Here is a 16,609-nt window from a genome sequence, read left to right as displayed (position 1 = left end):
TGTCTAGATTCGTCAGTTTTACTAGTTTGAATGCTACCGTAAATTTAAATCTAGATCGCTGGAATCCGGGTTAATTTAGAATGCTGTTTTCTAATTAGCTAAAATTTAGGTTAAACAGGAATCTGATTTTTAATGATGAATATTTAATAGGATTAATTATTTTTAGGGGATCGATGATTGAATGAATGAATATCAAGGGTGTAGTTGACCGATACCAAGTCTCGTCTCTTATTGATTTCTCTAGTTGAATTTTCATTCTTGCATGATAGTGATAATTTTAATTTTAATTGCTTAAAATTTTCAGTAGTTAATCTCAAATCTCAAAACCCCCTTTTTGTTTATTTAGAACACATTAAATTTACCTTTCCTCGTGGGAACTATCCCTACTTGCACTACTACATTTTTCATTGTTTAATCTGAGTTGGGTTAATTTGGGCGCGACACGACTAAGCGTTACCACTCGACAAGGATGAAAATGATAAATCTGTAGATCAATCTTCCTTTCGTAGTATGATTGGCTCCTTATTATATGCTACTGCTAGTAGACCGTACATTATGTTTAGTGTTTTTTTGTGTGCACGATTTCAATCATGTCCAAAGGAATCACATTTGTTCGCCTTAAAACACATTTTCAAAATATCTTTCAAATACTCCAAATCTCGGCTTGTGGTATTCGAAAAATTCTTTCTTTGATTTTAAAGCTTACTGTGATGCCGACTTCGGTGGATATAAGGTGGACAGGAAAAGCACTAGTGGAACTTGCTTCTTTCTAGGAAATTGTTTAGTTTCTTGGTTTTCAAAGAAACAAAATTGTGTTGCGTTGTCAACGACCGAAGCCGAATATATGGCTGCTGGTAGTTGTTGTGCGCAAATTCTTTGGATGAAGCATCAATTGCTCAACTATGGTGTATCTTTTTCAAAAATCCCTATTTTCTGTGACAACACTAGCGCCATATGTCTTACAAAGAATCCGATTCAACATTCGCGCACCAAATATATTGACATTCGTCATCATTTTATTCGTGATCACATCGAACGAAATGACGTTGAACTTCAATAACTTGACATGATTGAGTTGTAATCACTTGTTGACATATTCTAAAGATAATGTCATATTAAGGGGAAGCTTAATATTAAATTCGAGCAATTTAATGTTGGATAATACAAATTAATTGTATTTATTCAATATTATACGCTCATATTTTGTTATTTATGTGTTGCATTTTAGAAATCATATTTCAATTCTCATGTTTTTGCATTTACTTTTCCAGTCTTTTTGATTATCACAAAAAGGGGGAGAATTAGTTTGGTTAAATACTTTAACTAAAGGGAAGAGTTAGTTTGGTTAAATGCATGGAGAATAAAATTGGTTATTTGATAAACAAATTTTTAATTCTCTTCTTAACTAATTATTTAATTGAGGGGGAGTTTATTTTCATAGTTTTACTTTATTGTGAAAATTTAAATTGTTTATTTAATATTTTACATTTATTTCTCCTATTTAACCATGTTTTGTGATCATAAAAAAGGGTGAGATTGTTACGCCTTAAATGCATACAAATCTCGTGTTATGAGATTAATGTTTTTAATGCATTAACAAATCTCATAATATTATGTTTTGATAATTACAAAACTCGGTTAATTGTTTCGAAGTACCAATCCCGTATTCCCACCACAAAACACATACGACGACAAATATTTTTCATGCATTTCATTCCATTCATCATAACTTTGTCATAGTATTTTCTTCATAAACTTTCTCAGAAATTCATCACATCATAAAACATTTCCATCATAAACTTCTTAATATTATCATGCCATCATAAATCTTGAAAATATCTTGAAACTTGAAGCTAGCATTTCATGCTCTTAAAAATCATGCGTGCTAATTAAATAAAAATGAGTACATCATGTTTACATTCTTGAAATTTCATGCTTTCATAATGAACATAATTTTCGTGAGAACATACTAGCATATAATGCATTATATAACTAAACCGGTCCACGTGAGTCGTTTTTTTCGTTCTTGTCATTAAAACATGACATTTTTGCGTAGGAACTCTTAAAAGTACTTAAAACGCCTTAAAATATCATAAAAGTTCCATTAGTACCTTGAAAATGGATAAAATAATTAATTAAATAAATAATAACATTGACAGAGCTGCAGCGCTGTGGCGTTGTTGTTATGACCTGATGCATCCAGAATTTGGAAAAATGGTAATCATGAAAGTTGTAGCTCTATATCTTGTCTTTCAAATGGCGTTGGCTTTATCCTAATTGGATATTTCAATGAAAAGTTATGTTCATTCTACCAAGATGTTTCAGTGTAGCAAATTACGGTACACACGACATACTTCGGGGTGATTTTGGCCTTTCTTCCAAAATTATTTGGACAAAAAACAAAAAAAATAAAATTGGTCTCATATCAATTGGATTAGTACATCAGCCTTGATCCTCAAAATCGTAACTGATGTCACTAATCTAGTGTAACTCAACACAACTTTCAAATCTTTGGATAAAAAACACCGCAACCTCAATGCTTTAAACTAAAAACACGTACATCATACTCACACAAAAAATCTGAGATTTAAATATCTTTGAATCATTTTCTCATCAAAATCATTCTCATGAATATCAAGAACGATTCACGTTTCACAGTTCTATATCATTCTTATAAAAACTCATAGAATCAATGGAATATACATAACTTATACATCCACATACATCTTTTGATATCAAAATACTTATATTCTCGATTGGTGGTTTCAAAAGCATTTAAAAATTACTTTTTTCTTCTTAGTATGGAGTAATCGACACCTTAAGAACTCGATCTAGCCTTGCCATGAACGGATCGTCAAATAATATTTTTCCATATATGCAACTTTTGAAGATTTGGGGAGAGTGGAATGGGGTTTGGCGGCTAGGGTGAGAGGAGAAGATTTTCTCGCTCAACTCAACGCTAAATCCTAATAAATAAATCTAATGGGCTGATCCGACCCATTAAATAAAAATACTTACTTTTAAACTTTCTATCTCAATTATATTTTAAAACTTGGCTACCAAGTCCAATTTTATAATTTGCACCGAAAATACTTTTAACTTAAAATTTTAAATATCATGCATCACTTTTAATCAAAATTAGCAGAATGACCATATACATCTTTAAAATCCTTAACTCTCGTTCGTAGACTAGTTTTGATTCCATTCGTCTTCAGAATTAATCCCATCCTGAAACACGTTAAAACTAACTTGCAACCATTAAACATCAGATATATTATATAATATTAAATAATTTAACACAACATTAAACACATTATTTAATACCCCAAAAACTAAACTTTGAAATATAAAATCTCATGCATTATATATAGCACAAAATCTTTTTAAAATAATTTTTAAATAATTAATTAAATAAAATAAACTCATTTAACTTAAACATAATCTTTAAATCACCATTAAATGAAATAAACTCATTTAAAATTTATTTAAATTCTCTTTATTAATCATGAGTAAATTTATGGATATTTCGGGTATTACACAAACCAAACACTCAAAGGAAGTAGGGCAGAGCGACCCTTACTAACAGGTTCTCTCAGGAATAAAAGCTCAACATGAAATATAATAAGCATGAAATAAGATATGAACATAAAAACATGTCAGATAAAATGCTACATATAGAAAATGCACACTCAACCAAAATTTCTCGGATAGTACTTTCGTACCTTCAATAAACAAATCTAGAGGCATTGGGTCAAAGGTCCAAGCCTATAATCAAACGAATATCATATCAATAAAACAGATCTAAAATCATTGACTATACTAAAATCTACTCCCGAAAGCTATTAAGAGTTTATACTTATATCTATATCCATCGTCAGCTCGCTACGATTTCAGGAGCGTCTTGCTATTGTCTGGTCCTCGTTAACATGACTAAACACACAATATAATGCACTAAGAACAAGAAAGAAAAGTTGGAAATGAGCAATAAATCTGATTCTTAGATGCTCTAATTATAGGTAACGACCGGAATCTCCGAACCTTAGTTCGTTCCAACCCTGCATGATTGCCATGTTTCGACGCCTGAGTGTAGTAACCCATCTCTAAATTAAGTTAATCAAGCACCTAATTATGTTTATATGGCTAAAACATGATTAAGGGATCCTCAAATGAGTTTAAAGAGTTGAGAAATGGATTCAGAACAATAAAAAATGGTCCGGTAGAGCTTTGAGCTTTGGGAGAATTGGAAGCTCCAAATAGGGTTCGGAATCTCCGAAGTGATCGTAGCCATATTTTTGGGTTCGGAAGCTCAGGGAAGTTCTGAAGCTCCGAAGTGGGACTGGAAGCTCCAAACGTCCAAATTCCAGTTGTCCGAAATATTATGTAAGCAGTGACGTCAATGATATCGAAAGCTACGAAGTGGGATCGGAAGCTCCGATCTACTTTCGGCAGCCAACTTCTAGAAGGAAGGACACGTGGTTGGCGGAGGATGATCGAAAGTTCTGATCGGATCGAATGCTCCGATCGTGCGATCGGATGTTACGATCGTTGTCTATATATAGGAGTGCCGAGCTCATTTTCAATCGCATTATTTCTCTTCCTCTCTCCATTCTAGCTAGTCTATTGGGTTTTTAGGGGTTTCTCGGAGTCCTACTGGAAGGCCGAGAGTGGCGGAAAGCTAAGGGGACATTAGCGGAGTTGTGCCTAAGTTTTGAGATAGTCGCCATCAGTGGGCTATCGATGGACGCAGGTAAAAATCTAGACTCAATTATCTTTTGTGAGTAGCTATTAGTCTATTTAAGGCTTTTAGAGCACAATAAGTGATATAGTGATTATGTGATTATAGGCTTGGACTAGAGGGCAGGATTTGCTAAGTTGCTCTTATTGTTGAGATTAAGGTAAGGACGTACTATCCGAGATACCCTGGTCATGTATTCATGTTCTATGTTTGCATGTTTTATGTGGAATTAATTATATGTGTATTTATTATGTCACTGATATTATGCTGCATGCATTGACACGTTGAGCCTGTATTTCATTGACACTACCAGTAGAGGGGTCGCTCAGCCCCGTTATATTTTGTGGATGTGAACCATAGTTTTGGACTCGGATATATCCACGGTTTATGGTATGGGAGTAACTCCTGATGCGATGGCCCAGTGTGCTACATACCATGGTTCCTTTTACTGAGCATAGTTCTATTGAGGATAAGTTTCCTATACCTTCACTTGCATTGCATTCATAGCACCTGTATACTCGTGTTTTATTACTGGGCGTTTATGCTCACGTCCATAGTTTTGTTCTGGACACCCCATTCTACGAGGCAGGTCTTAGGTTGGACGGACAGGGTAGTAGCGGTTGTTGATCTGCAGGGAGGATTTTATCGTTCCAGGTTTTCTGTATTGAGACTTTAGAATTAAGTTTTTGATTGGGTTGTATTATTATTTTTAGAAATTGGTTGTTCTGCCGGTATATTGTAAGATTTTCTACTTAAAATTTTCCGCTGCATCTGTTGTTTTTATTTGGATTAAGTAAATTGCATGATTAAGCTTTGATTATTATGTGATTCCGGTATGGGTCACTACATTTATTGGTATCGGAGCATGCATTGAATTTGGGACATAGGTGTACAGTCTTGAGGTTTAATTTTGCTACTCTTGCTAGATGACTGGTCAAAATGATGAAAGTCAGGGGAGCATCGGTGGTCGATGGGGAGATGATGAGGTCAGGGAACCATGTCGGAGGCATCATCGCCCCATGGATGATAGAGACAGGTTTGATTTGCGTAATTCGTACATATGGCTCCAAAGCCATTAGAGGGAGGTGAGAATCCGGATGTGGCTGAGAACTGGATGGAGGAAATGGAAACCTTGTTCGAGGTGTATCGTTGCATTGATGAACAGAAAATGCGGGATGTTAAATTATTTCTTCATGGGAATGATCGTAAATGGTGGAGGTCTACTTCCGCACCGATCATAGCAGAACAAGGCTTAACTACTTGGGAAGAATTCCGTACTGCATTCCGAGAATTTTACTTTCCTAAAGATCTCCGCCAAGCAAAGACGAATGAGTTGATGAGTCTGAAACAAGGCAGCATGTTTATTGACGAGTATCAATTGAAGTTCTTTGAACTTTTTTCATATTGCCCATATGTTTCCAGTAGCTCGGAGGCCAAGTATGATCTTTTCTTGCAATGCCTCAATCCAGAGATTTATTCTATAGTGTCTATAAACGACGATCTGACGTCGTATGATTTGTTGGTGAATAGTTGCCACCAAGACGAGAATATCCTTAAGAGGAACCAAAACTTTTGTTCTTCTTTCCGACCAGGAAATTCCTTGGGGCCACGAGGCCAATATTTCAAGAAGTCAGGTACACCTTCTTCTTCAGGATCTGGGTCAGGTTCGAGATCCATTAAAGGTGTGTATAGTTTTGGAAAGAAGAAGATTTAGTGTGAGAAGTGTGGGGGACATCATCCTATAGACAGATGTCATGTAGCTGGTGCTTGTTTCCGATGTGGCCAGATGGTGCACATGAAGAGGGATTGTCCGTAGAATTTTGGGGGATCAACATCTGGTTCAGGTTCACAGGCATCAATTCCACAAAGGACATCAGGACAGTCGATTGGAAGCACCAACCAGAGGCTGCATATTCCAGACCAATTCTATTCCCTGAGCCATGATCAGGTTCCGAAAGAGAATGAGGAAGTTATTGCAGTTACATTTAAATTTTGTGGAATTCCTGCTTTTGTTCTTATAGATACTGGTGCATTGCATTCGTTTGTTTCAGCAAGATTTGATAAGCACTATGGATTGTCGTACATACCTCTAGACGTAGTTTTATCTTTGTCTACCCCAACTGGCCATTCAGCTTTGGCCAAGAGTTTAGTTTTGGATTGTAATTTAGAGTTTGAGGGCTCTGAGTTATTAGTAAACCTTATGGTTCTAGCGATGGAGGATTTTGACATTATTTTGGGTATTGATGTTTTGACCTCTTATAGAGATACGGTAGATTGTTATCAGAATATTGTTCATTTTCTTCCGGTTGAGGGCGATAGTTAGTTTTTTATGGTGATGTAACGCCACCCCTTATGCCTCTAGTTTCAGTTTTGAGGGATTTTCAGGATTTAAATGTGGGTGGAGAAGGCTACCTTATCCACGTGGTTGATACATCCGTAGATAGCAGGTTTGGGGCGGGTTCGGGGCGGGTTTAGGCAAACCCGAGACCTGTCCCGCCTCCCCGTGGGCCCGACCCACCCCGCCGCGTGGACCCGGCGAATCCAATCCGGGTTACACCTGTTGGACCCGCCAAATTACATATAATTTAAATTATATTAAATAAAATTTTAAATAAGTTAAAAAATTAACAAATCATTATTAAATTTATTTTTCAAATTTATATTAATAATATTTAAGATAAAAAATTTTTTTTACAAGTTAAAATATATCATTTTAATTTAAATAATAATTAATAACTAAGGAAAAATCATAATACTATATTTTCATATTAAAAATATCATAATATATTAAAATTATTTAAATCTAAAAATATTATAAATTCAAATTAGGGATAAAGTATTGATTATGTAATATAAATAATATAATTATATATTGTTAATATATATACATATATAATTTATATTTATATTTAATATATATATTTTTTGGCGGGGCCGGGTCAAACCTGGGACCTGCCATGGACCCGCATCTGGACCAGCTTGGCCGGGTCTAAACCCGCTTCGCCGGGCCGGGTTCAATGCGGGGTCGGGTCCATTGCCATCCATTTGTAGAGGAGTTACCAATAGTTTATGAGTACCCAGATGTCTTTCAAGATGAGATTTCAGGGTTTCCTCCAATTAGAGTGGTTGAGTTTGGGATTGAACTTGTGCCAGGAACGACAACGATTTCTCGTGCGCCTTATCGTCTAGCACCAACAGAAATGAGGGAGTTTCAACAGCAGTTGCAGGATTTTTTGGATAAGGGATATATATGACCAAGCGTTTCACCTTGGGGAACGCCAGATCTTTTCGCCAAGAAAACAAATGGTTTATGAGTCTCTGTATTGATTACAGACAGTTGAACCAAGCAACGATTGAACCAAGCGACGATTAAGAACAAGTATCCTTTACCACAGATTGATGATTTGTTCGACCAACTCCAGGGTACCTCTGTGTACTAAAAAATTGACTTGAGGTCAGGGTATCATCAGTTGCGTGTTCGAGATGTGGATATCTCAAAGACAACATTTCGTACCCGTTATGGTCACTATGAGTTTTTAGTGATGCCTTTTGGGTTGAAAAATGTTCCTGCAGTGTTCATGGATTTGATGAACAGGGTATTCCGTTATTACCTAGAAAAGTTTGTCGCGGTCTTCATTGACGACATTTTGGTCTACTCACGCAGTGTTGATGAACATTCGCAACACTTGAGACTTGTAATGCAGATTCTCCGTGAGAAGCAGTTATATGCCAAGTTTAGCAAGTACGAGTTTTAGATTGACCGAGTGGTGTTTCTTGATCATGTTATCTCTAGAGTAGAGTATCAGTTGACCCAAGTAACATTGAAGCTATTTTGAATTGGTCGCGTCCAACTAAGCTTCAGAGATTCGTAGCTTTTTGGGTTTGGCAGGGTATTATCGACGATTTATCTAGAATTTCTCACGAATTGATAGACCATTGAGACAGGTGACAAGAAAAGATGTTCCTTTTATCTGGTCAAGTGAGTGCGAGCAGATCTTTGACGAGTTGAAAGGCCGATTGACTACTGCACCTGTTCTTGCATTACCATCTGGACTCTGAGGCTATGTGATTTATACAGATGCATCTCTTCAAGGGTTGGGCTATGTATTGACACAGAATGGGCATGTGATTGCCTATGCTTCTAGACAATTGAAGAACCACGAAGGGAACTACCTAGTGCACGATTTAGAGCTTGTAGCAATCGTATTTGCCATGAAGATTTGGCGTCATTATCTGTTTGGCGAGAGGTTCGAGATCTTTTCGGACCATAAGAGTTTGAAGTACTTGTTCAAACAGGAAGATCTGAACATGCAACATCGTCGATGGATAGATCTTCTCAAAGATTATGATTGCGAGATTAAGTACCATCCAAGTGCTTCAAACACGATGGCAAACGTACTTAGCCGAAAAGTGAGTATCAGTACTCTCAGTATTAGTGCAAGGGCTAGTACCATTCGAGAATGTTGTTCTTCAAGGTTTATGTTTCGGCATAAGAAAGGACAACAGGTAATCCAAGTTTCTTCAGTGCTAACTGAGTCATCCTTGTTTGTTCGTATCCGAGAAGTGCAGTTTTCTGATTCGAAGACGTAGAAATTAGCAAGAATTGCTCAGGGAGACAACACGTCCGATTTTCACTTTCAGACAAATGAATTGTTGTTTATGTATGGTAGAATCGTGGTATCTGATGACTCAGCCCTGCGAGACGAAGTTCTGTCTCAAGCACATAGAATTAGATTAACCGTGCATCTAGGAAGTGCCAAGATGTATAAGGATCTACGTACCAGATTCTGGTGGAAAAGGTATGAAGCATAGTATGTATCAGTTTGTCTCTCGTTGACTTGTTTGTCAACAGGTCAAGGCAGAGAATAGACGACCAGGTGGTCTAATGAAAAGTTTGGAGATTATATAATGGAAGTATGATCATGTGACGATGGATTTTTTTACTCACTTGCCAATGACCTCCAGACAGTGTGATGCTACTTGGGTTGTGGTGGACAGGTTGTCCAAGTCTGCTCATTTTCTTCCGTATAACCGCGAGTTCACTTTTGATCGCTTGGCAAGGTTATAAATTTAGGATATAGTGTGATTACATGGATTTCCTTTGAGCATAGTCAGTGATAGGGCTCCGAGATTTACCCCACGGTTTTGGGGTAGATTTCATTGAGCATTGGGTTCTACTCTGAGTTTGAGTACTGATTATCACCCAGAGACATACGTTCAGTCTAATAGGAATATTCGGACATTGGAAGATATGTCGAGGACTTCAGTAATGGACTTTGGATTATCCTAGCAGGATCATTTGCCATTGATAGAGTTCGCCTACAACAACTGTTATCATCGTAGCATTGACATGACACCATTCGAGGCTCTTTATGGTTTTCTTTTTCGTACACCCTTGTTTTTGGATGATGTAGGAGAATGACAGGTTGAAGGATCGGAATGGATCTAACATATTGACAAGGTGGAATTGATCAAGAAGAGAATCAAGACAGCGCAGGATAGGCAGGCCAGCCACGCCACTACCAAGCGTATACCATTGCATTTTGAAACAGGAAAGTATGTTTTCTTGCGAGTTTGAAGGGTAAGTTAGCACCCAGGTCCATTGGTCCGTTCGAGATCTTGGAAAAGGTTGGATATGTGGCTTATCTTCTGGCGTTATCGCCGTATCTTTCCAGCATTCATAACGTGTTCCACGTGTCGCTATTTCGTCAGTACTTTGCAAATGAGTCTCACATTCTGCATCCAACGGAGTTTCAGCTGAAGCCTAATTTGTCATACGTGGAGAGAATGCTCAGAATTCTTAACAGGAAAGACAAGGTACTTCGGAATAAGCGCATTCCTCTAGTCATGGTTCAATGGCAACGTCCAGGCACTAAGGAAGAAACTTAGGAGTTGGAGAGCCGTATGCGTTCTGAGCATCCGGAGTTGTTTTGATTTTATTATATTTCAGCAATTTAGTTGTATTGTATAGAACTGTAGTATTGTGATACAAGTTGTTTCAATATTATTTTGTTCTGTTATCTTAGTCCTGATTTCGAGGACAAAATCTCTTAAGTGGGGGAGAATGTAGTAACCAGTCTCCAAAGTAAGTTAATCAAGAGCCTAATTATGTTTAATTGGCTAAAACATGATTAAGGGATCTTCAAATGAGTTTAAGAAGTTGAGAAATGGATTCAAAACGATAAAAAATGGTTCGGTAAAGCTTTAAGCTTCGGGAGGATTGGAAGCTCCGAACAGGTTCGGAAGCTCCAAAGTGATCGAAGCCATAGCTTTGGGTTCGGAAGCTCAGGGAAGTTCGGAAGCTCCAAAGTGGGATCGGAAGCTCCGAACGTCCCACTGTCATTTGTCCGGAATATTATGTAAGCAATGATGCCAATGAGATCGGAAGCTCCGATCCACTGTCGGCAGCCAGCTTCTAGAAGGAAGGACACGTGGTTGGCAGAGGGAGATCGGAAGCATGGATCGAAAGTTCTGATCGGATCGGAAGCTCCGATCGCTATATATATAGAGGTGCCGAGCTCATTTTCAATCACACCATTTCTCTTTCTCTCTCCATTCTAGCTAGTATTTTGGGCTTTTAGGGGTTTCTATGAGTCCTACTGGAAGGCCAGGAGTGGCAGAGCACCGCGGGGACATAGCTGTGCCTAAGTTTTGAGACAGTCACCGTCAGTGGGCTATCGACGGATGCAAGTAAAAATCTAGACTCAATTAGCTTTTTTGAGTATCTATTAGTCTAGTTAACACTCTTAGAGCACAATACGTGATATAGTGACTATGTGATTATAGGCATGGACTAGAGAGCAGGATTTGCTAAGTTGCTCTTATTGCTGAGATTAAGGTACGAACGTACTATCCGAGATTCCCTGGCTGATTATGCATGTTCTATGTTTTCATGTTGTATGTAGCATTAATTATATGTGCATTTATTATGTCACTGATATTATATTGCATGCATTGACAAGTTGAGCCTGTATTTCATTGATACTACACTACAAAAAAAACTCCTAAAGACAACATTTTTTTTTAGTTGTCATAGCCTATTTTAAACTGTTGTAGAATCCCATGTTGTAAAAAAACACGCTCAACAACAACATTTTTTAACTGTTGTCTTTGACCGATAGACAACAGTTCCGCAGCATTTTTAAAATGTTGTCTTTAACATTAAAGACAACAGTTCCGCAACAATTTTAAATTGTTGTCTTTTAACATTAACGACAATAGTTTTGCAACAATTAAAAACTGTTGTCTTTTCTTGAACTATATAACAAAAAAAAAGGCTTTAGGAGAACCGCTCCTAAAGCCCTTATTTTAATTCAAAAAATTTAAAATTAATATACAATATTTTTAGCATTAAATCACTCGATATTCAAAATTCAAGTATTAAAAAAATAATATCAGCATACATTTTATTTGATTTTGGTAATAAAATTAATAGCTAAATTGAATATATCTTATCAAAACATACAAGAAAAATAATACTAGGCATAAAAAAAAATAAATCTAACGCGAACAAGACCGTGACAGCCTTTTGCTCAACAAGTTTGTGAAATCCTCAGCTGTGATATTGAGATGAAAATTGGCACCAGTTGTTGCTAAGAGGATTGCAAGGACAGAACCATAGTTTAGCTCTACAACCACCTTGTTTCCCTTTACTGCCACCTCTGTAATAGAGTAATTAACTGTTGATTTTCTTAGAGCAAACAAAATCACAGCAAAAAATAAACCTAAAGAAAGCTGTAAAGTGCTATAAAAACAGCGTTCAACCTATAAATAAGCTGATTTGAATCATTATAAATACTTCAGCATATAAGGAAGAGAGAAAACCATTGTGTCCCATATAATGCTGCATTGGAATATGAATTGAAAACTAAGGATATTGTAAAAACTAACACCTATTTATGGTTGTTTGTGAGCACCCGGTGGAGCAGATGGAATAGGGAAGTTGCTAGGATGAGCTCCAATAAACTGAGAGCCTCCACGTATGGACTATGAAAAGTTCATAACACGTTGATGTTAAGGCGATGAATATCATGAATGAGAATTTAAAAAGTATAACAAATAATAAAAACTAAAATACTTGCAAGCAAATAAATTATTACTTTGACAGTTTAATGCAAATAAACTTGGTGCAAACTCGATCACAATGCATGTTTTTTTTTAACATCAATGAGGTATATGTGAAATGTAAGCAAATGGTTTTCAATCTAAATACTATGCCACCAATCTTGTTCTAAGACCCAGCACACCAAGATTTAGAGAAACTAAATTTTGATGCTCTTGCATCGATTGGTATGATTTTAGGCAATATTTGACTCGGGTTTCTAGATATTTAATTCATTCAAGGAAGTTATGGAAATTCCTGTGAAGTATTAAATAAGCCACATACTTGTATAACAACTGCACAATAATACTATTTTTAAAAAACAAAAATCTAGTGGAAATTGCTAAATTATGTCCTTGTGAATCTTAGATTGAGTTTGGAGGGAGATAATTTAATTTTGGAAAGCATGAATTTCAAATTATGTCAATAATAGGAATATTTAAATTATATTATCTGAGAAGTAAATTTAGAAAAATATATTTAATATTTAATCCTATTCTTGAAACTTTTAAACACTTGATTTTAATTCTAAAAGAACCTAGCATTGAAGTATAAAGATTTAAAACAAGTGGACCTTGAAATTTATAAACAAGTAAATACAATAATTGCATACACGTACATGAAAATAATAATACATGAATATAAAATTCTAAGAAAAAAAATGTGTAATCGTATTCTTACTCAATAAAAATGTGAATCGTATTCTTCATACAAATGCACGCAATGGTTTTAATTTTTATTTAATTAGTATACGTGAAAGTCAACATATATGCATTATATTGCAGTCAAAATCATGTTTGGATTATAGATGCACGAGGGGGAAGTATAGCTTCTATATAAGTAGGTGTGCATGAAGGTACTAAGTAAATACGACCGTACATTTAATTTATTACTTTCCATACACCTCAAAAATATTCTGTGCCTTTTACTACTACGCACCACCCATAGATAAATTATTACATTAGAATGGATTTTGCGCATATACACCAAATTTGCACCTCCAAACATTTAAACCAAAGCATTAGTTAGTTGAGAGCAAAAGTAAAATCAATGTCCAAGATTTTATTATGATATCTCTACTGGTGCAAATACATCAATCGGGAGAATTGTAAACGCGAATTTTTATATTCCAACAACGTTGATCATTGAAATGTTGGAAAACTAGAAATTGTTTACTCAAACCTAATTTTAGTAGTTCTTGACTCCATTGAAAAACATCATCCCGAAAAGCCTCTAGCAACAAATTTTTAAGGTGCCAACTTTGAAGAGTAAATCTGATCTACATATCCATTAATATAAGAAATAAGAAACAAAGTGTACTTGATACAAGCAATGATGCCTAGAAAATTAAACGCCCATAGAGACTAGACTAACCTGTTGCAGCAGTTACTTGGTATTTGATGAAATGTCCTTTATTTCAGAACCACTCAGCAAAAAATGGCACACCCAAATAGATTGCCTTCTTCCCAAGTTCTTTCACAGCCTGTCTTGCACAGATATAGCTGATCGTACTCAGCATATCCACACCATAAGCTGTGATAGGACATTTTACCAGATGAGAATAAATTTGCTACAATGGAGTAATTGACTGATAGATGAACAGTAATTAAGAAAGAAGAATGTGATTGGTAGCAGAACGTAATTGAAAGTAATCCAAGTAAGCAACTTGACAAGGATCGAAACCATGTCAACCATTTATGTACCCAAAAAAAATTCATAAGATATTTAGGGATTTAATTACACATAAAACATTATATGTTAGTAGACATATGAATCAATATTATTCTAGTTTCTAAAAATCACAAAAGCTACCGGGAGAAATACTGTGGTTCCACTAATCTGAATAACAAAGTCATAAGATAAAATGCATTAGCTGAAAATATGATAAGATGAAACTGATGATGCATCACCAGCATTGGAAAGCCTTGACAAAGTGTTGTGCCAGCAATTCATTGAGAAGCCCCCAGTTTGAGGGATCCAATTTACTCAAATTATCAGAAGGTAAAGATCTGATTCACCCAAGAATATGTTGGATTTCGTACTGAAGTATGCCACAGTATAATACAAATGATTATTATCATTATAATCACACATCCCATATGAATTTATGAAGTAAAAAAGGACATCAATAATATTAGCATCTATTATTTTTTCCATAGTTTTTTTTCTTAAAAAAAATGAAACTATGGACAAAATATACTTTGGTAATTAAAATTTCAAGCTTGATAGGGGGTGTCAGAAGAAATGAAACTATGGACAAAAAATAGCTGCTTCAAGAAACGATTTCAACACAAAGCAAGAATCAAACTCAAACCCAATAAATTCAATGAAAATCCAGACACATTCCTAGCGCATTAATCGCATACATTTGTTTACACCTACATAACACATCCGAATCCATGAAAAGTCCAACACCTAACTCTATACTATTAAAGGTTGTACCTTTGAGTTGCTTGAATGTCACATAACATCTTTTGCACAGCCAATCCCTCAAATGAAGCATTTTTCAACCCAAAAAAGCCAAAGTTCCCAAAAAATAAGAACAAATCACAAAATCTTTAATGAACATCAACTCAAGACAGAGAAATAGAACCATGAAAATGAGAAATCTGACCAAAAATCCATGAAACACAGTTTGGATTCTAATGGCAGCCCATTCTTGCTTCACATCTTAGAAATCTTTAGGATGAGCCCTCACTACAGCAGCCACTGTGGCAGTGAATCATCGCTATTATTCTTCAACAACATAGAATCAAATGAACACTCTGAACCACCAAAAAATCTCCCATTTCTTCTAAAACTTTTCCAAGGGGACACACCAAAATCCCCAAAGAACTCTTCCTCCACAGCCTCCATTTTCTGCTCTTCTCCCCCAGCTTCTCCTTCAAATCATGAAGCGTTCAACGTATGAACAAGAAATGGGTAGCACCGAATTTGTCTAAAAACAAGAAAAGTAACCAGGAAAAACGCAGATTCGTGCATGAAATTTCTGTGGGTTCTTGATCTTACATAGTAATCATCTTTTGCAGGCTTCTTGAGTCCTATCAAAATAAACCTCGAGTCTTATAAAAAAATCCACATATTTTTTCTAGTTTCTGTAAAACATCGGAAACAACAAGAAAAATAGTTGAATCCCCAAGAACTGAAAAAAAAAACTCATATTTACAATCTTTTCTAGTTACACATACTTGTTCCAGTCGAGCCCAATAACAGAGGCAACAGATCGAACATAAACGGCTTCAAACAGAAGAGCTAAGACCGTAAAAATAAATGGAAAGATAAAGAGAATGGAAGCACGTAGCTCCAAAGACCACTACTTGTAAGATATCTCGAGTATAAATTGATGAATAAATAAGTTAAAACAGCAAATATGTTTAAGTGGAAGGAGCATAGAAGACCATCGTGACCAAGATAAATGGAAAGGGGCATACTTTGATGCAATATCAAGGATTGAAAATCCAACCAATGCCTTGTTCTCCACCTCCTGCAGCTAAAGATGAACTGAAGAGAGCTCGAAATTGATTCACCCTAAATCAATTCTCGACAAAATATAAACACTCAAAATTCATAAATTAAGCAATAGCCCATGATTCAAAACCAATCACTTCAAAAAGTTAAGGATTGCATACCCACCAAAACAGGTAAAGGCTGAAGAAAACTACATACTCAAGAAGAACACAAATCGCACTACTTCAATTTGCGACAATGTTTGAATTGCACGAATCGGGCTCACAAAGTTTGATCCAGACCATGGTTGATGTCGCTTGTAAGGC

At 36.0% G+C, this 16,609-nt stretch overlaps 1 protein-coding gene across 1 annotated transcript; it reads left to right on the top strand.

Annotated features, from left to right (window-relative positions):
• Positions 1 to 5,795: 5,795 nt before the first annotated feature.
• LOC140889757 (uncharacterized) lies at positions 5,796 to 10,624 on the top strand. Its single transcript, XM_073297482.1, has 7 exons — positions 5,796 to 6,417; positions 6,580 to 7,053; positions 7,098 to 7,182; positions 8,331 to 8,477; positions 9,406 to 9,534; positions 9,701 to 9,796; positions 10,411 to 10,624. Exons 1-7 carry the CDS (start codon positions 5,796 to 5,798, stop codon positions 10,622 to 10,624), a joined length of 1,767 nt encoding a protein of 588 aa, XP_073153583.1.
• The last annotated feature ends 5,985 nt before the right edge of the window (positions 10,625 to 16,609 follow it).

The sequence above is a fragment of the Henckelia pumila genome, chromosome 3 (assembly GCF_033568475.1).
Source record: "Henckelia pumila isolate YLH828 chromosome 3, ASM3356847v2, whole genome shotgun sequence".
NCBI lineage: Eukaryota > Viridiplantae > Streptophyta > Magnoliopsida > Lamiales > Gesneriaceae > Henckelia > Henckelia pumila.
This window is presented reverse-complemented; position numbering and strand designations above follow the sequence as displayed.